At 41.9% G+C, this 27,497-nt stretch overlaps 1 protein-coding gene across 2 annotated transcripts; it reads right to left on the bottom strand.

Annotated features, from left to right (window-relative positions):
• Positions 1–27,007, bottom strand: LOC135904091 (tropomyosin-like). Of its 2 annotated transcripts, XM_065434689.2 has the most exons (6): positions 26,443–27,006; positions 23,492–23,546; positions 22,966–23,056; positions 21,447–21,567; positions 13,401–13,472; positions 1–10,146 (listed from the first exon to the last, which is right to left on the bottom strand). In XM_065434689.2, exons 1-5 carry the CDS (start codon positions 26,995–26,997, stop codon positions 13,428–13,430), a joined length of 867 nt encoding a protein of 288 aa, XP_065290761.1. In that variant the 5' UTR covers positions 26,998–27,006; the 3' UTR covers positions 1–10,146; positions 13,401–13,427. The 2 variants fall into 2 exon arrangements, with proteins under 2 accessions (XP_065290761.1, XP_065290760.1); XM_065434688.2 differs by lacking the exons at positions 1–10,146; positions 13,401–13,472 and having other exon boundaries at positions 21,336–21,567; positions 26,443–27,007.
• Positions 27,008–27,497: the final 490 nt, after the last annotated feature.

The following is a 27,497-nucleotide window of genomic DNA, read 5'->3' on the forward strand; positions in this document are numbered from 1 at the left end:
TGCTACATGAGTCATTATTTTATTACAACTCTCCACTTACAAACATTTCTTTTTCTCCATTTCATACAACACTGCATCACCGGTACAACTCTCGTCTTTCCAAAGATTTACAGCGTAGTCCTGATTGTAGAGCTTGGTGACTTTCCCTTTTCTTTTTTTCCTTCTCGTTTGAGTAACAGAGTTTGCCTCTTGACGGCAACACCTTGACTCACAATCACTGTTCCGTAGTCCCTGGGCCTCGGAAGGGGGTCCGTGTAACATTAACACACTTTTTATCACATGTAGCATGGAAATAAAACATATCGTGAAAATGAAAACTGGGTCTCTCTGTGAACCTCTCATCTACTGTACTGCACCAACTGTGATGCAAAGCACTCCTCATTCTCTCCTGGTTGCCTGCTATCTTCTCTCAGTCAAAAGTGCATACGTGCCTGATGTTGGTGAGTCATCCCTTACACCCTTAAAGAAACAAGCCTCAACTTGAAGCAGTTACTCAACTTCTCTTGGAGCATGGGATATAGCAGTGCCCTTCATCTGTAAAGTAATGTTGCTCTTCAGTAAACCTCCCTGGTATAATTCCTGCAATAAAGGGATGCTTCAAAGACACTGCTCTGCTCTTTTTGAACATTGCAAAAGCCTGACAACCTTATTGCAGCTTAGGGAACATAGAGTATCACTATTTAAGCACAGCGACTACTTCTGTTGTGGGACTCGAGTAATCGCTGCACCTTTCACTCTCTGAAGGTTGAGAAGCTGCTTCAAGTTGAGGAAAATTCAATGTTATCAATCAAGCGTGCACTTGAAAAAAAAGAAAAAGTTGCTACTGACTTTTCTAAATGTTCCGCATGTCACACTTCAAAGGAACACGCAACGCACTGTTATTCAATAAAAAGTAACTTCCATATCTAGGCTGTTCTTTAGTTACAAAAGCGGCAGCTATGACAGCCTAGGAAGACTTTCAACAGAAACCTGGCCTAATATGTTTTGCAATATGTTGGATATTAAGTGTTCCCACTGAGCGTGACAAGTAATTGAACCGTCGGAATATAGATGCTGACGAGAGGCGCTCTAGTGAATTTGCAAGAAAACTGCCTATGCAGGACTGTAGGTACTACAAGCTGAATCTCATTGCTTGGTCATTTGCAAAGGCAATGGCATTGATGATGACAGTGTTAACCTTGCAGCACAGAGACTTCACTTCTTGAAACAGTTTTGCCATCAAAGCATGCTTGTAACTAACGGCAGAAACAAAACTTGAGAAACTGTGCTTGGCAAACATAAAAAGGTTGCATGAGCAGGCACTTTGCTCTGTTTTGCAGTAAGGCAAGGTCTTGCCAAAAAAACATAATTGCAGGCAAGTTTCTTATTATTTACCTTTCAAGCAGGCCAGCCACCTTATGCCAGGCGGAAGAAGCATTCACTAAAGTAGGAAATGAGTTGCAAGTGATAGAGGCATTGCCTAATTAAACTATACATTTAAAACACTGGTAAGGAGAAAAAGTGTCAGCAGTGGAAAGCAGTCAAAAGAAATATTGCTTTGGTGTTATTACAGAGCTGTGGCTAAATTATAGAATGGACAGTTCTCTTGCCACTTGCAGCAGATGCGAGCTAAATAATCTGGGAAGAGACAAAGCTGGTGAATTTGCAGACAGGCCACATTTCTTTCCATCAGCATTACTGTATTACTCAAATATAAAGCTACCAATTTCTATGACAATGACAACTAAAATGCAAAAAGGTACCTAGGTGGGAAGCAAATGATGCTATGGAATATAAGAAAAGCATCTGTAATGATGGCACTCCTGAAAAAAAAACACCACCATTGTTTCACTTGTGACTGCACCAAGAAAATGGTCAGAATAAGTAAACTAACAGCATGAAAGTAGAACTAGAACAAAAGAGAGGGGAAGGAACAAAACATTGTCATTGACATTTTGTTCTTGTGTCCTAGTTTTACTTTCACACTTTTTAGTTTATGTTCAAACAACTAGCCCACATCTGCACCTGGCAGCATAAATGTTGATTTCGAAAAATGCCTTTTGGCTTCATGCTCAATGACGTCTGTTGCAAAAGAAAAGAGAAAAAAAAGTACATACAGCATAAAATTATCACACCACAATACATCCTTTTCTTTGAAATAACTACCTTGTCCTATTATTTTGCTCAGCTAAATTTTCACCATATTTGGTTAACATTAAACAGCAACTTAACACACTGCACAAAAACATGGGTAGCCTCTAAGGGGCCCTGAAACACTTTTCTAACCACAGAATGACATCACTATTAAGTTATGTATGTTGTCTCATAAATCTCCTGCCACATTTTTTCGAATCCTTCAAGCACAGGCAAAGTTAAATGTAGTTACTGGACCAATGAGCAGCTTTTTTTCTCATTTCCACTAGCATGCTGAAGGCTACACAGGGGAGACAGCAAGGAAACGCACAGGAGCAATGCCCCGCTGGCCCTGCCCAAAGGTTGAACGTCTCAGTGGCAAGACGTTGAATAGCAACACGCAACTGTTGTGTGTAGACAGGTGATGCAAAGATGAAACGGTTTTTATGTTGTTTTGAGGCCACAGACGTATAAATATATTTTCCATTTATTTACCTTAAATGAGCAATAAGTGTATTACTGAGAATGTTCTCACGATCACGAAACCAGCCAACAGCGTTGGTGGGTCCAGCTGCTAGCGATGTCAGTGACGACAATGCGAAGGAGAGGGCAAGCAATTTTTTACTGCTTTTGACAGAACATTGTAAATTGCCTGCTACATGCAAAGCAATAATATTCAGCTCACATGTTTACAGGAGCTTCCTTAACACATTGGCAAAGTTTTATTACTATGTTCAAAGAGTGTTTCGGGGCACCTTTCACAGCTAGCTTCCCGAAACGTGTTACAAATGCAGGGTCACATACCAAACCTGCATGACAACCTGTACGTACGATTATCAAATGGAATTTTTTAAAACCAGAAACGAGTTTTAAAGCATTGTAAATAAAAAAAAATATTTGGCAAGTTGTAGCAAGCAGGAAAGCATGAGCAGTTACACATACCAATCTGCTGAAACGTACAACACTCAACAAGTTTCGAAATTTAAAACAGCGGCAGGAAACTGGACAAGAAAGTGAGACACAGTGGCACTGTTTTAAATTTTAAGATCATGTACCAACTAGCCCAACAGTAAACTCTCCTAAATTCCACAAGTGTTGCATGTATACACGAAAGACTCAGTCATGCACTTTGATGCAGCAAGTGTATCTACATTACACGAAAGAAGTAAAGGAAGACTGCCACAAAAATAAACCGCCCCACAGGCAGGAATGTGCTTTCTTTTTTCATTGCATTGCAACGGCAATTGAAAATAGTTACTGAGAATGTAGAGAATAAATGGTGACAGTTAGAGGGACACTAAAGAAAAGCACTGAATCAGTTTGAAATTATGAATTTTTTAAAAATCTTATTTATCTTGCGGCAGAACATTTATTACTCAAAGATAAGATGGAGATGAAACTTCTACATTTTAAATTTTGCACCAGAGCCCCGGCACTGCTACGCAAGTGTTACACCATGGATTTCAAAGTATTCTTTTCTTTGTATTTGGGCAGCAGTGGCGCAGTAAATGTTCTTAAACTAAGTTCAGTCTTGAATCCTTTTGAAAAGCATCTGCGATGACAGCATTTAAATTAAAAATGACTTCCCTACCCTGTCATCCATATTACACCAACAAAATGGCCAGCATAAGTAACCTAACAGCACAAAAGTAGAACTGGGACACAAGAGTAGTCTATCTTCACTGATGGAAAAATACTGTGTAACACCATTAACGACGACTGAGTGAGGAAATAGGCAAACGCTTTTAGAAAGCTATTCAAAAGGAAGGGTCCATTTGACAACTTATATTTGTTGCAGTGAGGGTATTTAGGTAGCGTCTGTTGTCGCATTGTGCTGTTCCGTAGAGAACATAACCGTTAACGGGCACATTTCTAGTGGTAGTATAAGTGGACAGCATGTGCATATGAATAAGCTACAACAGCTGGCATTCGACAACAAACGTGCCTTGCAATGCAAGCTCGCACACCCTTTACATTGGCGCTTTTGTTCCAACCTCTGACCACCAACCTTCGGCCACTGCCAACCACGAAACACGGAAACGGGCGAAAGAGCCAAAGGATGCTACTCGCCTTCAAATTATATATGCTGAGCAGATGCAATAAAAATCCATGATGTTGAGGCACGCTGGTGCGTGAACTTTAAGGTGGTGTTGCCACAAGTCTTTCGTACTTGCATCTTTCATAGATTATCAAGCTTCCTTAGCGGTAAGAGCGGCTTTTTCGGTACTGTAGGAGGGTAACTCACTAATAGAGCTCTGAATTTATATTTCTCTCTTTGGTGTCCCTTTAGAGTGCCACTAAAAACTGGCAAATACTGCAAAATGTAAAGGGAAAGACAACAAATTCAATGTGTGACAGTGAATGAAACAAGCAATAATTTCAACATGGGAAGCGCAGTTATAGTGCGAATGACTGGCTGTAAATGCCATGACACTTCTGAGAAAAGGAACATCAGACTTGCAAAGACAACACAATGCTGTCATACAAAAGGTAACGCTTACACAGAAAAGAAAAAGTAATATAGCACATCAACACTGCAATGTTTCCATTGAAATATGAGATTAGGCCAGGTTATTCACCGGGCAACATTATATATGCACAGGGACACAATTGAACCTCATTACATTGAGTAGTGACACAACTGATAGTGAAGGTAATGTGTAACTCGAATAACTGTACACTGTGAGAGATACACTTTAGCAGGGAAGAAGTTTGGGCGTGTTGGTGGGATACACACAGACTGGGATACATAGCGCAAAAAATGACACAGGGACAAGCCAAGGCTGCCAAGGCTGACACAGGACAAGGCTGCCCATTGTAGAAAATGTGACACGAAGGCACCATGCTTCCTGCTCTTAAAACAAACTGTTGTCTATCGCCACAGGAATAAGATTACGAGGGAAATTGTGGAAGCAGCTGAGATAGCCAGAGCAGGTGACGAGTGCGTCAGCACGCCGTCTATACCTTTATCAAAGAAAGAGCTTGAATTTTTGGGCATAGTAGCCACATGACTGTTTTCCTCCTTCCCTTCAGTGTGTCTATTGCAGTGGCGTCCCAGTGAGTATATAGATACTCACCAGCTGCAATAAATCAATTGTTGAAAGTTAGCGCTCGTCCTGTGTTCCTGCTTGTCCCTGTGTCATTTTTTGTGCTAAGTATCCCAGTCTGTATGTGTGAGATACATTTCAAAGTAATTATTTGTATAACTTTATCTAAACCTTGTTACGTATTGTGAAGCCCCCCTTACCCAATGCCCTTTTCAGTACTGTAAAGTATTTTGAATAAATAAATAAATAAATAACGAAAAGGTAATTTCACTGCATTTTACAAAAGACGCAGCACAAGAACTCGTCGCTAAAATTTCACTCAGCTTTGCATGAAATTTGGCGGTAATCCTTACGAATTCGGTCTGAAGATTTTTATAATATACTACAGTCAAACTGTGCAAATTTGAATTCTTAAAGTTGGCATATTTTTGTTTACATTACAGACCGACCAGCCTCAACATTTGAAAGTTAGTTTACTTGGAGTTGAAAGGTACTAAAATTTTGTGAAAAATACTAAAAGTTGTCTCACTACTGAAGATGTTGACTGTCTACTAGAATTTTTGCTAACTGTACTGGTGCTCTGAACAGTCGTTCTGCTCTATAGTCACAGCAAAAATGACCTGCTCCAAAAAAAAAAAAACTGAAATTTCTGTCAAGTTTATCAAATATTCATGTACCATCAGCTGAAATTTTGAATGCTATTATATACCTGTTCTATAACTTGGAGGCGCTGCTGTGGGTAGTAGGTCTGAATGATTGGGTGGGCCCAAAAAATCGGGCTAAGAAAAATGGGTCAATCGTTTGTTTTGTATTCATTTAAAATCAATGCCGTTTTAAAGCGGACAAAAATATTTTACTACAATTATTTGTATCAATAAGACAAATGTGAAGAACCTCTGAACATTGGGCATTTTACAATAAAATCTTAAAAGTTGGCAGGTATGACATTATCAGGTGCTTGAAATAAATAAAATACAGTACAAAACAAGGGCCTGACCTGTTATATAATCACACATAGTCTGTACTAGACAACTCTGTGCAAAGCACAGGCTGTTGCCATGTTCAATAGCAGAGAGAGAGGATCCTGTGGGATCCTGTGCCTATGCATGCCAAATATCTGAGTAGCGAATGTGTGGCCATGTTATTTGCATCCTGTTGCAGTGACACTCGTCAATGCCAATGGCAGCCTGAATATCAAACGCGGGTACGTCCTGACTATACATTCCTTATTCTCCTCAGGCCCAAGAAAAGCCTAGTGACACTATGCTTTTTATATTCAACTCTTGTTGCAAAGCGGTCTCTTATGAAAAAAAGTATGCAGAAATAATTGCAGATGACTGTCAAGTAAGCTTCCTGAATCTGCTGAATTGTCTGTGAAAGTCGCTGGCACAATGTTTCTTCCTGTTCCTCTGCAGTCATGGTGGCCTCGTGGTAATGCCAAGCCTCATGTCAATTTTGCAAGTTCTGTTCCTTTTCTGCCACAGTCTCACTGACCCACAAGGCTCTGTTGTAATGTCAGAATCTCTCCCAACCAAACAGCAAAATCCGGAGACAATGGCAACTTTCCCTCTCCCCCAATAATCTACTTTCCTCCATAGCAGCTCTCCCCTCCTTCCTGCAGCACTAACCTCTCCTGATTCTATCAGCAAAAAAATTTCCGCCACTGACCACGAAAAACGAGGGGAAAAAGACAAAAAAAAAAGCTAATCACTTAAACACCCTTTGGTTGGTCAAATGGCATGAACGTTTGATTTACCAGCGCCTCTATGTGTGTAGACGATGTGAAATCTCTAACGCTTGTTCTGGTATAAACCTATTTTGCTTGCTTTTAAAACATAAAGTGTAATGTCGTGCAGCGGTTCATTGGGTAGACTTTTTAATTTCAGACTGCAGCAACATTTCATGGCATGTCAGATGTGGGTACCTCCTGGGCATTTTTCATTGTCGGAGATGGCACAGTAGATTTCCATTAATTCGACTCTACTTAAGTTGATTTTAGGGTTAATTCAATTCTGACTGAAGGTCCTGGTGAGCACCCATGCATTTCTATGAGCCAAAATTTGTGTCACTTTGATCCAAAACAATTGGCCTTCGCCAGATAATTTGAACTTGACCTGCCAGCTCGCACACAGCTGACCCCTGAAGTGGCCCCAACAGCGACCCCATTAGTCACAGCGTCTGTCTCGTTGGAGCTTAAGCGCAGTGAATGCATTAAACACATGTTGTCTCCTGTTGTTCACAATTGCCTGATTACTGTATTTACCCGATTCAAAGGCACACTTCCTTTATTCTCAGGCAAATTGGACTGAAACTTGCCTGCATGGTGCAAACAGACACGAAATCTAAACTGCCTTTGCGGCATTTTTATGGCATAACAAGAACGTACTGCGGCGAAAATGACTTTAAAAAGTCGGGCGTCGCCAAATACGTAGCTCAGACTTCGCTGTGGGACGGCGGCGCCATTTAGAACCGATGACTCACACTACTTTGCCTGCAACAGTGGAAGGTAGAAGGGGGAGGGGAAGCTGGCCTGTGCATGTGGGTGGTTGGCCACTGGTGGAGAGGGCGAAGGGGCTACGACGCGGAGACCCGCGATGAGACGGGAGAGAGGGCACCAGAGGGCATGGCCTCACGTTGCACATGCAACACGCCGCTTGGCAACCGCGCGGACAGTTAGTTGCATCTGCGCCTCCCAGGGGAGGTCAGGTACCTCAAACAAATGGCACAGAAAGCCAGCTTGCCTCTTTCAATCACTATAGCGCTGGCTGTTTAAAGGTACACTACATTCTTTGCAAACATGAATAAAAGTGTTCAGTTTCACTTTGCACTCACATTGAATAAACACAAACACCTGTTTAAGTACTTATACATTTACAGAAAGCTTCGCTGTATATAGATTCCAACAGGGCACATCGGATCTGCTGCATTTTTTCTTGTTAAAAAATCGGTCGGGCATTAGATTTATACTTTGTTTAGGAGTGTTAATGTCATTTCTACGTCAGTTTTATACTTTTGACACACTAGAAGTGGTTGCACCACTGTTTTGGGGGCGTGTTTATGGCACAGGCAAATACTGCCAAATGAATCAGCAGTGTGTTTTGGCATTTTTCTGCATTGTGCATAATTCGACCTACTGAATACTATCAATTGCATCGGTCCTGTCAGGGTCGAATTAACGGAAGTTGACTGTACAATAAATAGTCTCACACAAAGCAGTATCAATTGTCTTCAAATTTGATGGCAACAAGATGATTAAACTATTGATATTGGCTGTATACCTCTGCCTTCAATTTGGACATTTTTTTCCCCATCACTTCAATTTTTATTTTTAATAGCAAAGCTGACGTGCACCAGGTTAGATACAAGGTCTGAGGAGGCTACGCATGTTCTGCTTCACAGCAATTTTTGGCCACAATCTCTGCCCTGAGAAGCCAAGAAGTTTCAATGAAATGGGAGTTTTGTTTGAATTAAGTGGTTTCACTCTGCCTTCAACATGCAAAAGGCAAAATAAGACCTGGACATTTGCTTGAATTAAACAGAATTTATTATTTTGCTTCCTGCTTCTACTTTGGATTATCACAAACTGACTGGATACATGAGCCTCTTATCATTCCAACCCATAAGCTGGTGGCAGCTTGTTACGACTAGTGTGTATAATCTCTGGCTGAGTTGCAGCTAACTAGTACTGCATTGCCAACAGCATGACACAGCGATGCTTCACGTGCTTACCTTCAGAAACCTTCTTACTTGTCAAGCCTGAACATTGCATCTGGATACTGCAGTGTTTAATGTGAGCCATGCAATCACAATCAAGCTTGAATTCTTGTACATCTTTTTGCTGTACAACTGGCCACTTTCGACTTTAGACACAATCATGCCATTTCAACCGCACTCTTTTATTGGAGTGCCCTAAAGAAAGAGTCAAAGGTCAAAAGCTAGGGTTTGGGACAAGATCAACCAGGATAACTGGTGTTAGATTTAGCGGTCAAATGGCCAACTGAAGCGCCAAGAAGTCGAAAGTTATGAGCGACAAGATGAATGGCAGCAATTTTGATGACGGCTGTAAAATATGAGTACAGACCATGCACATCATGAAAACAAAATACAGAAAAGCATCGTATGGCATTCAAATTTAAGTTCTCATCACAAATCTTTTCCAAGAATTCCTTGAAGGCACCTTATATGAATTGAATTATCAGCAATAAAACGTTGCTGATGCCATGCACCAGTGGACTTCCCCACTCCTTCCATTGCAGCACTCACTATAGGTAGGACCTAACACTAAAGTCATGTTACAAATTAGGTTAGGCCAGCTCTACCCACCATCATTGCTCTTTCTGTAAAACGACTTAGACACATTCCGCTCAATATCCCTAATGCTACTCAAAGTGCAAGTTAAAGGCGTTGCAAACTTAAATGAAGCTCAAGTTTCACGGCAGCACTCTCCTGTGGAGTCTAATTGCTGATTCGTCCATGTACACTTTTGAAATTAATGTCAGATGCAATACAGCAGTAGCTTTTTTTGCCAAGTATCCTGCTTCATTGTAATGAGGTTCAAATCCCAAAAACGTTATTCAATGCAGTTTTTTTGGAATAAGTGTCCATTTCACACTGGCAGTGTATCTCAAACATGGCAAACAAGAAGTAATCTCACTCTTACATACCTCATTTTGTTGATGTTGGAAGCACTGCTAATGATGGGTAGTATACATAGAGAATAAAGCAGTGAATCGATTTGCGAGCCTTGAGGTAGATTCACTAATTTTGACCACAGAACGATCTGCTCCGACAGGACACTACAACCAATGTGCAAGGCTCCCGAGCTGGACGAAATAAAAAAAAATGAAGATCATCTGTGAGGTCCTCCTCACCATGATGGGATTCTGATGTGCAGTGACAAATGACAGCAGATGGCTGGAGGAATGGGCCACCTTGGATGCACTGCACCTTCAATTCTCCTTTCATCAGGCAGCTATATGGACATTTGCTGTTAAGGCAAAAAGACAATTTCAGTATGTTATAGAAAGTCACAACTATCACAATATGCAAAGTCATGCCTCCTGTCCCACATCGCCTCCAGCAGAGATACTATAAGTACTGTATGAAAAAGGGAGGGAAGAGAAAGAAACAAGTTCGCGTTTACATTCAAAGTTACCATGTTCTGTGTCAAGCCGCATGCATTCAGCTAGCTCTATCATGCAATCGCATGGTGACTCGTCAACAAAAACTTGCACATTAGCTCATTACTCATTACAGAGTCAAGAAAACACACCGAGAGATAAAATTCACTCCGACAAAGGCTGGTCCTCCGGTCAAAACAAAAGTTGCATAAACAGGGTTAAAGTACCTCAGACAGGCTGGCTGACATTTTTGATAGGTGGACCTATCTTTGTGAAAGTTGTCCTCATAGGTGTAAAGTTTTTCATTTTTCTGGTCAAAGGGGGGGGGGGGGCACTCGACCATCTTTCCGAACTACACGCACACAGACAGACAGACAATGTGTGTGTGTGTGCGTGCGTGTGTGTGTGTGTGTGTCTATAAATAATTTTTAATGACACCTGCACTTGAAGAAACTTCGTGTGACCTCAAAGAGTAGGTCAGTGAAGTAATGACCTTATATTGGTTACAGAGCTCATAGTAGGAGACAGTTCAATTTCACAGCGTGAGTGCCCTCGCACCTCCGAGAGACTGGCGTCTCTCTGATCAGCCATATGACAAGTGGATTCAGCTAAACATATTAGGAAGATATATGTGTTTTGTGCATATTCGTTTGCACAAATAGACAGCAATGAAGAAAGTCATGTAATGCCGTCTTATAAAGTTTTAATACAGATAGATAGAATCAAATATTTTGCTGACGAAAGGTCATTTCAGAAGACCTAACTATATAAAAATGACGCAGTATATAACACTTACTGAACACAACTTATGACTAGAATTATTAGCATAAAGCAACGTGAATCCATAAGGCAATCATTTAATTACTTGTCAAAGCATGCCTTATGCCATTGGTTTTATTTATTTCCTGTTGGCAGAATAAAGGATTATAGGGTAATAAATTATCATATGCACTAATAAACAACCATATTAACAAACGAATCAATAAATAAGACATAGTGATATCTCAAAAGCACGAAAATAGACAAGAACAAGTAGGAACACTGTGCACTGCGTTATTGAGCTGCTGATAAAGCATGTGAGGAATAAAAATTAGTAAGAAAATTGCACAGCATACACTATGGTGTTCTACAAATAGCACTATTAAGCGTCTTTGCTTGCCCAAAAGGCTGCGACCTGCTTGCGCTATTATGTACCCGATTTTCGTTCCTTTGTATAACTTTTTCTGTTGTTTTCTAAGCCAGGTGGTGTGCTTGAAGCTTGCCTCAGTTCCCGGAAGCTTTCCTCACTGCCTTTTTACTTTGTATTACCACCTGGTAACTTTTGCCAACTGAATACTTCATGCATGCCTTACTGTAGAAGGAGCACTCTGTAAACTGGCCCCTGGTACAAAACGGGTCAGAACTATGCAATAGCTCTTAACTTCTTTCTTTTATCAAGACTCATTGCCACAAATCGTCTATGAAGACGCACCCCTCCATTAAAACGAGAGCTAACAATTTTCCAGATCAGTCAGTTACGCCGAATCAGTCCATTAAGCGTGCGTTTTTTCCTAGTTTGTAGTGGCTGTACTTGGCTGGCTGTGCATTTGAGGAGATACTACATATGCGGGTGGCATGCTTTATTTTGGAGGTGATCTACGCCAGGTTCAAGCTTGCAACTCAAGACGGCTGGTCGCTCTGCATGCACTGTCTCCCCACGTGCATAGCGTTATGTTTCCGCTGGTGGTTATATGGTGGAAAATACACTTCCTTCTCAGCGTCAGATGGGTTCTGGCAAAGTACTGATTAGCGACTTGCCCACTGTTAGCTTTGTCGTTGGTGCTCATACTGTGTTTGTAGCCGGTGCACATTGCGACGCCTGCAGCCATGGTAGAAGCGAGCTCGACGCATGTTTTCTATTTCTCATTTTATTTTTCGTCATCACCGTGATGTTCGGTATGAATGCCACATGAATGAGCGACCCGCACATCATGGGTGTGTGAAAAGGCACGTAACAGTGAGCCGAAAAGGATGGCGGCTCGATGGGCATTAGCTTCCCACGCACTCAATATTTGGGTTAGTTGGAGGTCACACTATCAAATGCACGCTTGAAAAGGAGAGCGCGTCTTTTCCTCTATCCCTGCCGTAGCCGCAAATGACTTTGCGTGGCTGACATTTCTAATTGTTGGTGGTTATTAGTGGGTGCAATGATAAAGGATGAGCAGGGATTGCTGCTGACTTCATGTGCGTTGTCTTCCTTCCTGGGCTGTCTTTCCATGCCCTTTGTGTTGCAGATTGTGTAGTCTTCAGTTAAGAGACAGGGACAATTGGAGAAATCACTGACAGAAACTATCTTGTAGTGCACATAAAAATAGACAGATGATGATGATGAACCTAATTTGCAGATTCGCAGTGAATTGCGCAGCTGTACGAACCGTGCCCCCATGGCTGGCATTCTTCATAATGCCAGCGTTGTGACAGCAAGAGCTCGTGATCATCCAGTGAGATATTCACAGGTTTACATGGTCCGTGCATTACATTATGCTTATTTTAATACGTAAGTGGATGTTAACAACAATTTATATGGTCAATGTAACTAATATATAGACTCGTCTAAGGGCCGCACTTTGGTAATTACATATTTGAGGAGGGGGGGGGGGGGGGGGGCCTTGGCATCGCCAGCGGGGGGGTGGGGGAGATCTGCACCCCCCTCCCCCGGAAAACTTCAGAGGGGGCTCGCACCCCGGAGCCTACAGTCGTCCTTGCCATTCTTGGTCCTTTAGTTTTAACGGGTTAGCGGCACAACATAGAGCATAGTAGAGTTTCCTTTACAGGTAGGAACCACCGTCAGCGACACCACTTGACATCATTCTACTATCCCCTTAAAACTAACACTCTAAGCATGAGAAGGCTGCCTTTGACAAGGATAGGTCCAACTATCAAAACGTTGGCAAGCCTGTCTGAGACACTTTACCCTTATTTATGTAACTTTTATGACTCGTGCATGTATTAGAGGCATCCTACAGTGGTGAAGCAGCTATCTAATCTTCACTAAAGGAGGACAGCTTCATTCCAAGAACTATTGGATTAATTTCTGCAACCTATGCTATGGCTTACATGAAAAACGTGTAGTTATACTCACATAGTCTTGCTGTGGTCTTGCTGCTCTCTACTGGCCAGCGTCCAGTGGTGGATTCACATCAGGATCTTGCAGCTAAATTAGACCAATGTAGACACAATTAATATACTTACTAGAAGGATTTGTAAATGTCTGCACGTCACAAAGAGATCACACGCATAATGAGCAACCAAATGAGCTTAATATATTGGGCAAGAAGTTGTAAAATATGCTATAACATGGTGTCTCAATGTCTTAGCGGAACTGTTGACTAATGTCCTAACAAGGCATTTTGCGTGCAAAAGAATGCAACAACTGAAGTCACCAATCGAGCATGAATTTGGATTCTGTAAATCTGGGGCGCAGTCACTTTACCATCTGAGCTTACTGGGAAGTAAGCAGATCGCACAGCAAGGCAGAATTAATCGATAACTCGAAGCAAAGGGACACACACTGTAGCACAAAGCTACAAAGAAAACACAGATTTTTCAGAAAGAATGTTTCAAATAAAATTTTGTCCTGGCCCAGGAATCGAACCTGGGACCAACGCCTTGCTGGGGCAGTCACTCTACCATCTGAGCTAACCAGAAGGCTAGCTGATCGTAGAGTGAGGCCAAATTAATGGGCAACGTGAAGCACAGGGACAGTGAATGCGGAAAATCAGTTCTATGAAAATCTGCATGCAGGAAGAAGTTTCATTGAAGGGAAATATTGTCATCCACTTCAGAATTGTGAAGAGCTACAAAGGAAACCCAAAGGAAAGGCTGCTGAAAACGTTCACTGTAACTAATGAACAAAGGAGATGAGGACACAAGCAGAGAAATAACAAGGACACATTAGTTACAACAAATTCATCCCAGCTTTCCCAACTTACAGTAATTCTACTGAAAACACACAGGTGAAACCCATATGGGTTTCACTGAACAGGCTCTTACGACAGTACTGACAAAGGCAAAACACAATTTCAATGCACCACCTTTAAGTGTTCAGCCTTCATCAAAAGAGGCAGAACCACTCGGACCTCGAGGGTTGCCAAATCCTAGCTGCCTCATGTTGTAATCACGAAACTCCTGGCACTGGAAAGCCCTGAAGGATAAGAGCTGGCCCCCCTCTCCAAAATTTTTAAGCTGTGCAGTTGCCAACAAGAAGTCCCACAGTCAGGTGTGGTCAAGTGTGTGGTTTCTTTAGACAAAGGCTGCACCTGCCTCTGCCAAAAAAAGGTTTTCATAAAGTATGTGTATGTGTACATGTGTGTGGGAGGGGGAGAAGCTCTGAAATGAATTAGCCACTCTGGCCAGTTCTCAACTCCGTGATTCATATCTATATGACTTCTAAGGCTGGGCAACTTATTCAGTTTCTGATTAATTTGTTAATACTTCAACTGAATTTAGAACAGTGCAACAAGGGTCATAGACAGTAGAGGACACACAGCAATTACTTCCTACTCTGTGTCATTGCGAAAGAGCACACATATGCGAGCAGACAAAAATAAAAACAGCATGAAAAAAATTGAACTGATGCGTAATCATGTCACATCACAGTCGGCATTGGCACCCAGAGACCGCAATATGCTCCCACGCAACTAATATCACTTTCTCTGAGGATTTCTCTTGTGAACTGGCTACAATGCCTATGAAGAATTCTAGAGCACTTAAAATGCCGCCCGCAATTAAGATTTTTCTCTTTTTTTTCATGCTGTTTTTAATTTGGTCTGCTTGTATATGTTTGCTCTTATGGGATAAAGCAGAGCTGGAAGTCATCACTGTGCGCTTTCTCTACTGTCTCTGTTCCTTGCTGCACTGTTTGAAATCCAAGATGTTCAACCAACAAGCCCAAATTTTGATGTTATCTCAATTGCAATTCCTTTGTAAAGTCCAAATGGTAACACATCTCAGGCCAAATTCAACTCTTAGTACTTTTTACGGTGAGTGCCAAAGATGGAATCCTTGCCTTGCAGGGAGGCTTGCTTATTGGTTTAACAAAGAGTCCACTGACGGTAGAAAGCACAATTACGTGCAATGCCACTTTGTGCACCTTGCAGATGGCAAAAACATGTAGTGCAAATATCAACATCTGCGCACTCTTTACAATGATTCTCCTCGACTGTCAGGGCAGCTACATATGAAGCTGTCTCATCTTTGACCACAGACCAACAAAGACCTAAAGACGGCTTTACAGCACAAAGAAATTTCCTCCCAGTGACAACATAGGATGGCTATGAGGCAAAAATAATGATCGCCTTTAATGCAAGGCCCCTCCCAGTGGAAATGTGCACTTTCAAATTAAGCATGTGTCCTCTCAAACAAGTTTGTGCAGCCATGACAACGAGGACATATACCACGTACTACTTGACCCTCCCAACCACACTAAACATAGACAACGCCTTTAACAAGAACTGTGTTTAAATGACTCACATGGGCCTTTCTCGCTTCCCAAAGTGTTACGCCCATTGTCATCAGAAGTGCACCACAAAGCAATGAAAGCACTTAGATGCTCTTTTGAAGACACTGGCATTTGTGATGAATGTTGACTCTACTGCATCATGTGCAATTGTGTCTCACTTGTGCATCTGAAAGCTGTGTACTCTAGACATCTGTAGACTTTGCTTCCACGATAACTTTTGGAGAGAGATTTTTACTCCTAGAATTCATGTTTTTTAAAATCCTACATAACTAACTTACTAAATGAAAAGGCATAGCCGTCACCACCAAACAGTGACAACTCCTCCTCTGTTTTATTTTTATTCTAATAATAAAAAAACAAGCTAGTGAACAATATCGCCAGCTCCCTCCAGGTAAGAATAGGAATTAAAGTAACATTGACATGTCATTTACGACTGGTCATGTTTTCTCATTTAATGAAGGTCTAAACCCTCTAAAAACCTTATATAAAACATACTGGCAGGCACCCAGAGAGCCTACATAATTCAATACACTAATATAACTTGTTTCTACGAACTGGTTTTGATTTAAGTACTTAGGAGCTGGATGTGTCAGAATGTCATAATATAATGGCCCGCTCCATTCCTGTAAAAACTGTGGCTGCAACATGAGAACAGTCAGAAGAAACATGTGCCGCAGTCTTTGCTTATCTTTTTGTAGGCAACACCATTTTAGCCTTATGACACTCCGCAACAACATCAAATTTTGCTTTGTGTCAGGGTGTCATATAGTGTCAATGAAGTCAAGTTTATCATTTTCAGATAACTTTAGTACCAAATTAGAACACAGTCTAAAATGGTTAGAATGAACAGAGTTAGGCACTAAAAATGGCTTAACATATAAAATAATTCAATATGCCCAAACTCACCCATCTTACTGATCTCACTCATCCTATTGAAAATTTGTGGTGCACTCGTTATATATGGATTCGTTATAACCAGTGAAGAAACGAAGCATAGAAGGGTTCGATTTTTGCAGACAAAACTACATACATGTAGCAGGCAGTAACTTTTGCCTATGCATCGAACTGTTTCTCAGCCTCACAACGAATGGCGGCTTGATAAAGCTTCACTTCCAGTACGCTTATGACATACTCCCAGGCATTCGTTTTGAGTTATTTGTTTACAACACAGAGATGTAGGATGGCCCAAGCAAAAAGTCAAAAATTTGATTGAGAGAAACCTGAGGCCCCCCGTGCACGCACGCATGCTCGACCATAAGAAAACAGTAAAATAATTCTCCTCAGTGCAGCGTTTATGATACGCAAGTGGTTTTACTGCACTGGCAGCGGACGTCCTGAGTTCAATATATCCAAAATTGTGGTCAGCAAGTTTTGCATGTTCAATGCAGAGAATAATTCGCTTTATCTGGGTTTGTCATATTTAGCTTCGACTGTATCTTGTATTAGAATATCTCAGACTTGAACACATTTCCCGACCTCCACACTTGCTAAGTCCAATTTCTTTACGTGCAAAAAGAGTACGGTAGAGTTTTTACAGCTCAAGTGTCAGTACTCCGCTATAGAGCAACGGAAAGTTTAACTCTGGTAGTAGTGTTCGATTTACTTGTCTTGCCCACTCTCACGTGGTGCTGTTGACTATTCCTGGTGCTCTATTGTTGCTGTTGGCTATTCCATTCACACTACAGTTAAGCTTCAATATAACGAAGTCGGTGAAATTGGCAATTTGCTTCGTTATATCGAAATTTCATTCTACTGAAATTCGACCTTTAATGCACATAGGTACAGTCACCAATTGATTTTTCTTACACAGAAAGGGGCCACAGAACTTTCCTAATTATCGGGTAATAGAAGAAAGCAAATTTGAACTAGAAAAACAATTCATTTTAATAAATTTGGGAGCCGGCGACGAATGATATGGTTTCATGCCAAGAATGTCGACGACTTCTTCTCGGCAGTACAAATTAAGTGAAGCCAGCCACACTTTCGCGTGCACTCTGCCCCTGCGGCTGATAGCGTCGCCCCCACTGCGACGACGTTATTGGAAAAGCACTGGCAGCGAGGAGGAAATGCTGCGGCTGCCTCTCGCTCCAATGGGTCACTGAAACTCGAGATTGCGCAATCTCCAATACTCGACGCACGGTAAGACAGCTTACATGGAGCCACGCTGTCTCGGCACGCCCACTCTCTACACGCGGCAGGTTACCTCTAAAGTAGGGTGCACGACTGCGTATGCACTCACCCGCGCTACAGCCATGCACAGCCACAACTGAGACGCGCGCCAAAAATCGAGACGTGTGCCAACTTATCCCCCCCCCCTCCAACACCTCGCGCGCTTGATCCCTTTATCGCTGACTCACACCTAAGGCACAAATTGCGCGGGTAACGATAGGATCTTATCACACTTGGAACATGCCACCGCTCAACTTCGGTGGTTGCTCTTGTCGCGCGGTGGCGTGTGATTTCAGAGGTGCGTTTGCAAGCAGCCACTTGTAATTCAATCTGACTATCTGCGTCCGTTTATTGTGTCAGCATTCCTTTACAGCGGAAGTGAAATTTGGTTATATTTCAACCAAATACAAACACACTTCACTATATTGAGGCTCTAAATACACGGTGTTTTATGGACAAGAGGTTATGAAAGCTAAATACTTCGTTATAGCGAGAATTTCATTATAGTGAAGTTCATTATATCGAGGTTTAACTGTATATCCCATACATTATTACATAAATGGTGTGGTAGGTAATGCATAGAGCAGTAATGCAAGTGAAATGAACTGCACATGGTTATTTTTGTTCTTCTGACAAGCCAGCACATAATACACTAGAACCTTGTTCATATGTTCTGGAATGAAGCTCAAGAAAAAACATACTAAAAGGGAAAATGTGTGATACGAAGTCACTAAAAAAATTTGGCAAACTCTAGTGTACTTGACATCTATCTGATGCGAACCGTTGCGCGAATTGTTGCAGCATGAGATGCCGATGCATGCCAAGCTGGTTACGTACGAGTGGCCCGAGACGAGCATTGTTACTTTTGCAGCTTCGGCAAGCTTACGTATGCACTCCTCAAGTTTAGCCTGGGTCAGCAGCTTCTTTGGCAGCATATTGTGGGACATTTTGACGTGCGCACATGGCGCAAATTGTTGTCGCTCCAGATGTTGAGACGTGTTGAGCTGGTGGAACCCGTCTTCCTATTGTTGTCTTCCTATTGCGTAGTGTTTTACAACAACACAAACGAAAACTAGCTGGTGGGCGACGACGGAATATGATGCCTACGATGCCACCAGAGTGAAACATTACGTTTATTCCTTGCCACCTGCAGCAGGGAACAGCCGCATGCTTGGGTTATCACCTATTAAAAGCATGCAATACGCTTCTACAGTAAAACATCGTTAATATGTACCCGTTTAAGAAGTATTTCCGGTTTAAATATAGTCTCAACCCGTCCTCTGCTCTGTTGCCAATCAGCCTAATGTATTGGCTGACCGCTTAAGCCATAGTCACTTAACGCATGCCAAATGGTTTGCGTGAAGTATGTTTACTTAATTTTTCCGTGCATACAAGCGTGGAACAGCAAATTGTTGTGCGTGAAGATAATAAATAGCAAAACTGTAGTGCGCGGAATATTCTCAGACTGCAGTCGCAACCGAGAGTGATGTCAAAACATGGTAGCCATGATGTGTTTTCGTGCTCCCATGGCTTTTTCCACTTCTATGTCGTCGTCATGGATGACTGTGTGGATGATGGCCCTTCTGTATCTGACATGGCTAGTGCGCTGACTGACGGTCATGCAGCTGTTTGCAGAGAAGTGGGGCCTGGTGGAGAAACTGTCTCGCGGCCTTGCTGAATTTTAAGGTTCGATTGTCACTGCAAGGCCAACTTCTTCAAACTCAGCAAGGTTGCTGCTATGGCGGCAAGTGAAAACCACAGGTTTTTTGCTGCTTGCTTGAAAATAAAACTTGTTTGCACGTGTCTTTGAGTAAGAACACTTCTTTTTTTGGCCGGTAAGTCTATAGCAGCCCATCTGCCATTGTCGGTTAATTAGTACATTGCTTAGTGCATACCTGATCCACATTCCCTGCCAACTATGTATTAACGAGGCTTTACTGTAACGGCATTACACTTGACGCGCTGGGAAACAGATAGGTGAAGATGCTTATTGCAATAGGGTTGGCGGCAATAGCTGTGAATGCAATGCGCGACAACCTGGGAGGAGATTTGTTGCTACCGGAACAGGAAAATGGGTGCGTGCCGCCATTTTCACATGAGACATGCGGGCAAGTATTGTAGGGAAGCTGTTGTAACGGACGACTACTGCTCTCAATCACACGCACTTCGAGCCTCTTCTTGTTTACATGGGACTTAGCAGCCGGTAAACGTATCATACAATCGAAGTTCGGTGACGTACTGAACATTGGTACAGAAAGATTGTACTTTGAAGAAACACATGAACTGGTAAAAAAGAAGCCTAACCGTATAAGGTCATTTCTTCTGTTCTCAATCGCGAGAGTTGGAGCCGGGAAATCGTACATAACGGCATTGTGGTATATCTACTGTATATCCTTTGTTGCCCAACATCAACTCTCCCATCCAATACAAAAATAACTTCGTTATATCCGATATTCGTCATTTGCGCATATGTATTTGTTACATGCTGACTTGAGCAACGAAATTTCTGTACTGACTCGTGTTACATATTATAATTCACTATACCTATACTTGTTATACAGATAAAACTCGATCTAACGAAACCTGATCTTATTCCCGATATAACGAAGAAATTTACATTACCCAGCAGGTACCCATGGGGTTCAATGTTGTCGTCAAACCGAATTAATAAAACAAACTTGGCCGAGCTCAGTTTAATGAACTTTTTTCCTCAAATAAATAAGTGGTAATTTCTTTCCAATTTCAACACAGATGCGCTCTTCTTCGAGTGTGCGGTCTAAAGCTACTGTGTTAAAACATCTAGGCGCCATGGTCACATCCCTAGCTTTATTTTGACAAGGCTGAACACCGCGCCACGCACTGAACAGCTGACTCAGCACCACCTCGGTAGGGGCACCAGTGATTGCTTTCATTATTTCACGGTTTATGCAATAGATGGCTAGATTAGTGGCAAATACAATGCCACAGTAGCCTTTGCATGTCGCTACATTACAATTTTAGATTTCGAAGGACCAACAAATGTATTTCTCGATTTTACGAACTTTCTGATTTAATAAAATAATTCGAGCATGGTCATCACTTTGTTAAATCGAGTTTCAACTGTATCAAGATTCGAATATTACGGTTCTTGCCTCTGGCAAATGTTGCCAAATGTGTTACAGTCCATGCACACTACATAGAAAAGTATAATTCCAATGGCTACATACCACTTCCATGCTTTACCAAAATATAAAACGTTGTCCCCTTCTGTGCATTCAGGGCAAATAAAAGGTAAGAACTTGTGTGTTTGCTGATGTCTTCAAGGTGATTGTTATCAGAATCACTCATTATAGTCAATTACAGTAGAACACAGAGCAACTACAGTCATGTAAGATGTGAGCCATCTGGTGAATGAATGAACCTTTATTTTGATGGTGATAGTAGAGTTGGATGATAAGCATGTGTCTTTGTGTCTTGTGTGGTGATATTAGTGCTACCGGGTGTGCCATTACCCCTCACCATGCCATCTTGTAGCCCATTTCCAACTTCTTTTGCCACCTCTTCTTTCTTGGCAGGTAACGGTGGCTCCTTGATCAGGTTTTGATTTCTCTCAGGTGCTGCCGTCTTTTGGCTGGCAGGGCTGTGCAAGAAAGATTGAGACAGAACAAAAAAAAACAATCACGGTCTGTTTTGCCGCTGACAATAGGTCGAGGCATGAATGAAATTTCCTTTGCCAAAGGGTGCTGTTGAACAAGGTCAGACTGTCCCAACTGGACTCTCTGAGCTAACTTGGGTGGAACAACGTAGCACTTTCCAATGGGCAACAGCAGTGCTGGCAATCTACAGGGAGCAGAGTAAGCACAAAGCATGTTTATTTGCCTAGCTACTACAACGAGATTTCCCAAGCTGAGCTTGCAAAAAACCCAAGGGTCACATATACTGTTTCTGCAGGTGCCCCAGGTGGCCAGTGCAATGCACGTGATAACCTGTCCTAGTACTGTCTTCATGTACATACTGATGCAAGTCCCTCTCTCTCTGCAATTTCCAGACTAAATGTACACTTCATGAATGCTTTGGGAAGTGCATAACATTCTCAGGCACCAAATTATTTTGTTCACTGAAAACATAGCTTTAGCACATTTCTTCCATATTAAGAATTATGCAAAGCATGGAGCTGAAGATCAGGTTAAGAATTTTTAATTCAGTAAGTTTTCTCAAGATTACAAAATGTGTACGCCATGCAAGAACTCTCTACAGGAATGTCTGATATGAGAACAATAACTACTTTGTGTCTAGCACACCTGGAAAGCATTCAGCCACTTGAAAATAAGCCTGATGTAAAACATTGTGAAAAACTATTAAACTGAAGCAGCTAAATGATCACAAATTGACAAAGAGCAAACACCCAGCCACCTACTTTCCAACTCATTTTACTAAAACATGCGACTTATTATTCAGACCTGCAATGGAGGTTAAGTGTTTCAAGACTTATCCAGCATGTTTTGAATATTTTCATTAGGGCTCTTAGCTTCTGATGCATTATCTTGGCGTACACAATTGTGCATACAATGCCTGAAAGGGTTAATGCAACTGGGTGGCTAAGAGTTACACTCCACAATCTCCAATAGTGAATAAGTCACAGAAGTTTCTGAGCTGCTAACAACATGATTTGCAAGAAGTTTCCATCGCATGTTGTCCTGTGCAAATAATGCTTTAATAGTAAAGCACAAAGATCTCTAGTTGACACTTATCATGACTGCAAATCGGCTGGCTGACATTCAAACTTTAGTGCTGACTCTTCCCGCAAACCCCTACAAAAAGAAAGAGAGAAAAAGAATGCACTAGCATAGAATATTTTTTTTTAGCTGCAAGAAGCAGGTGTAAGTCCCAAAGTTCATTGAGGCATGACAGCAATACACAGTATTTAAAAATTCACTTCTTGCAATATTGTACATCATGAGTGGAGATGATGATCCTTTGTCAATGCTCGCTCACATCTTCATCTAAATTACACAGTAGCAGTAAAGGAGGAACTTACTGTGCACCAGCTGCAGCAGCTGCTTTTGTTTCAGCCGCCCTGACAGCTGCTTTCAGTGCATCAACTTCACTGGTGAGCTTTGCAAGTGACACTGTTGTTAGAAGTATGTAAAGAAAAATGACGTACTTTAAGACTACAACCACAAAATTACTATTTACACAAAATTCATCAACGTTACAATTTGTTGCCCGCTATGTGCCTTTCTTTTGTCTCATCTGCTTGTGTTTCGACACTTCCCTTTTGATATGCAACATACCAGTTGTCACAGAACTACTCTTGAGTTATTATGAACCGACTTGCGGAATGCAACAAAACATAAATAACAAACAGAGCCGATGAATACGCCTCCCTAGCAACCAGAACTTAGCTTACATGCTACAATAAAGAGGGCAACAACTGGGGCAGGTTAATAATGCAGGCTTTGTATCAGGATCATTGATCAATGAATATAGAACTCAGCCGAATGCAACATTTGAATGTTTTGAAGATAAGCTTCAGGAATAATAAACACCAAGCAGTTGCTTACTTTCTTTCTCGGATAACTTTGAAGAAGTCTCGTTCAACCTTTGCAGGCATCCAGTCTGAAACAAGTAGATAAAAGAGGTGCATACGATGTCAGTCTCTTGCAAAGCATTTATAAAAGGTGTTGTTCTCCCCAGGTCTCATACAGAGTATCTGAAGGATTGATTACACTTTAGAAGTGTCCCTGGCTCACCCCCTGATTTGATATTACATTAGACGAAATTCCACAGGCTAATTCTGCATAACATCTGTATTATTCTGTACACAAACAAAATATCCAGCCTCATACTGCTTCAATCTAGAGTAATACCAGTACCATAGCCAGAACTGTTTTTATTTATTTTTGTTATTTTTGTAGAGGTGTACGCCTCTATACTCCTGGTTCACATACATGAGCATGTGGGATTGATGGCACTATACTCTGTTTCATACTTAGCAACGACACAAAAGCTACCCAAGTAGTGTGGTCGTAGAACCCTCACTCCTTTCACAGTGCAGTTGTTCCTGATCTGCAATGCTTTCTAGACAATAAATATGTTACATATTCCAATACAACTTGTGGACATAAAGTTATGTCAAATCACATATTATTTGTGCATCCTTGCACTCTCTGTGTACAATACACTATGCATTGGTTGTGCTCTGGCTGCTGGTCACTAAACGTGTCCCTCTGCTTGTTTGGTGGTAGATAGGTTTAGACCTTTGATGTCTTCCATGCAAAAATTACATGAATTAACACAGTAAGCTGGGTGAGTCTGTGAATGAACATATTCCTAGGGGTGGGCAGCGCAAGCCAGATGAAGGACAAAAGGAAGTGGATGATACAAACGCATATTACATTGTATTTTACATCATATTTTGCAACACAGAAGTGCGAGACAATGCTACACTGAATTACATGGCACACACGTACATTGTTATTTTAAATGCAAAACATTTCTTGGCGAACATTTGCCACTTTGACAGTATCTATCTACGTAGTCACTCATGTCTTGGTGTTCTCATGGTTGTTTCGTTAACTTGGTATGTTCCAAAACTGGCACAGTATGACAAGAGTATATGACGAACATAAATGGTATGTCACAGCACAAATATCATAACATGCATGTCATGTAAGTCATTAATTAGGCACCTACGTCTTAGTGCTCTCATGGTAATTTCCCTAACTTGGTATGTAGCAAAATTCGCAGTTTGAAAAAAGTGTATGACGAACATAAATGATAACTCATGACATGCATGTCATGTCGGTCACAAAACAGCTGCGTACGTCTTGGTATGTAGCAAAAGTGGCATAGTATGACAAAAGTGTATGATGAACATAAATGATAGGTCACGTCATGACATGCATGTCATATAGGTCATGAAACAGCTGCCTACATCTTGGTGCTCTCATGGTCATTTCGTTAACTTGGTTGGCTCCATCTGAGCATATGCAGCCACACTGATGGCACTGTGTTAACTTTTTTCACCATGCTAGTTACTGAGGCTTCAACAGCTGCGATCGTCTACGATTTCCAGTGAAAGCGCTGCGAGATCTGGGAGTAAAAGCAAACATAACACGTAGTAAAACTTTCAGGGAAGCTCACTTTGAGACATGCCCCCTGTGCTTTCGCTCAGCAGCCCTATGGCACCTTCACCGGCAATCGCAGAAGTTTTGGTAACTGGCAAAACAAAAAATAGAGCAATTCCATCAGTGTGGCGGTGCATGCCAAATGCAAGCCATCTAGAGCCAAGTGTTATAGGTATAGAGTGCTAGTGCAGCCCAAAGCATGGCATTCAAGTGCTCTAGACAACCGTGCTGACGACTGTACATGATAATTACAACTGAATAAGCATTACTGAACGAATCACATGTTGCGTTAGGCAAATTGAGAATAATTAAAATTGCACTCTTCTGTACACTAGAAATGTGCAGTACTTTGCATACCACATTAAGCAAATTGTTCATCCTGATAACTGAACTGTTTGATGCACTGTAAATGTGCAAAGCATATTTCTAGTGACCTACTCCCTCAAGTGTTACAGCCTACTAAGAGTGGATGCCGACAAGGTTTGTAGTGTACCAGTCACGTCTAGGCATTTGTAGAGAAATAACTGTTTCCAGAAAACACAGGATCCAACACAAGTTCAAAGAAAACAGGTGCTTGAGCATTACGTGTACGGCCAGCCACATTTGAAGAGATGCAGCTCAAGCTCGCTACTATCGCAGTTTCCTTGTGGAGAGAATTAACTAGGCAGTGCTTCAATCATGAGCAACTGGTGAAAGTACTTGTTCAAGAAGATTCACGCTGAACACAAAGCGGAGGAAAGTTATGTTACTGGTTTCGCTATTTTGCACTATGTAATGCTCCTGAACGTGATTCTTCAGTTACGCGTAATTAGAGATTCAGAGTTACTCGTTTTACAATGCCACTGGTCACTTCTCCGCATGGCTAGATTCTTTTTCTTTTTTTCTGCCCTAGTTTGCCTTACGGCATCAAAAGGAAGTGTTACACATAATTGTGAAGCTCTGTCTCTTGCACAAAGCACAAAAAGTTAATGTGCGTCACTAGAACTTCTAAACGGACGGAGTAGCTACAATGCATAAATTGCGTAGTTCCTCCCCCAGCTTCGGCAGCGTCACGCATGCTGGAAAGAAGCAGGTGGTCACCTCTGACTCGCGCGAAATGGCAGATGCAAAATATGCACACACACTCGCACAGACAACTGCAGCTGCTGCACACGACACGCGCGGTGTGCAGCTTGGCATTTACCCAGACCGGGGGTTCGCAAACTCCAAGTCGTGTCTTACCATGGGAGGCTATGGCTTTACTTAGTGCTGTCGATACGACTCAAAGCGGCATTAACAAATAACGAACGACACAGGGCTAGCCACACTGAAACACAAACAAAATATGAGCTGGTAACAACGCGCCAATCCGCGGCAATCACAACACAACTCGAAGGACTGCGTACCAGTGCTTTCGCAGCTGTGTCGGCTTCACGAGACTTCGTCATCAGCTCATCTTCTTTCTTTCGAAGCGCAGTTTCAAGGGCAGCTCTGTCTTGCTCTTTCTGTAATAGCTGCTTATCTTTCTCATCTAGTGACTTGGAGTTGTCCTCGAGCGTCTTCTTGAGCCTGTCGTAGCGAAGCTCCGCCGATTCGTGCTTTTCTGCCACGGCCCTCAGTCGCTCTTGCAAGTCCCGGTATTGCATATCCAAGGCACTGTACTGTGACGACAGGTTGTAGTAACAGAAGCCGATGAGCACGAGACCGATCAACAGTGCGGCAAGCAAGAAAGGTGGAGCTCGTCCGCCGTAGTGCGGCCGCAGGGCACCGCGGTTGCTCCCGTTTGACTTCATCACAGTGCCAGTACTGTTTAGATTACAGCGCTGCTTTGGTCGAACTACGATGAAGGCTGACTCTAAACGAATTTCAACAATTTCGACCCATAATTGCACAATGACGCTACCACGCAAGTTCCACAGTCGCACGGACAAACGTAGAAAATGCGGACGTAAATAGTACATGGTTGCCCGACTTAAACCTAGCCTGTGCTAGACATAGCCGGCACGAACGGACGTCACTCGAATTATTTTCAATTTTGTGCACCGATTGCGAACATTTTCTTTTTGCACATAGAAATAACACAGGGCCGACGCTACCACTGACCGGACCTGTCATTACTATACACATTCTTACTAGCTACGTGTCAAGATCGCCAATACAGCCTTACCTTTGATTTCAGTAAATATTCGTTCGCAAATGCACGCACAACAAATAGCACCAGCATAAACTGGAAAAATGACAAAAGAAAAAAAAAGCGCATTTCCAGCCACCTTTGACAGCCAGTTCACAATTTTTATTGAACAACAAAACATGGATAAAATGAATTCGACGCAAAATGGTCACCGATGGACCTGCCACATTTTTTTCACACATGCAAAATGAAGAAAAAAATTAATAAATGTGATGTAGTTTAAGGTGTCCATTATACAGCATGATGAAAAGATAAAAGAAACGAATAACG

This window comes from Dermacentor albipictus, chromosome 1 (genome assembly GCF_038994185.2).
Source record: "Dermacentor albipictus isolate Rhodes 1998 colony chromosome 1, USDA_Dalb.pri_finalv2, whole genome shotgun sequence".
Classification (NCBI taxonomy): Eukaryota; Metazoa; Arthropoda; class Arachnida; order Ixodida; family Ixodidae; genus Dermacentor; species Dermacentor albipictus.

Excerpts from the sequence above, each read along its gene's own strand:
- LOC135904091 (XM_065434688.2), bottom strand. The coding sequence starts at position 26,997 with ATGTACTATTTACGTCCGCATTTTCTACGTTTGTCCGTGCGACTGTGG. Across the intron at positions 23,547-26,442 it reads ACACAGCTGCGAAAGCACTG|ACTGGATGCCTGCAAAGGTT; the intron begins GTACGCAGTCCT and ends TACTTGTTTCAG. Across the intron at positions 21,568-22,965 it reads GCTGCTGCAGCTGGTGCACA|CCCTGCCAGCCAAAAGACGG; the intron begins GTAAGTTCCTCC and ends TTTCTTGCACAG.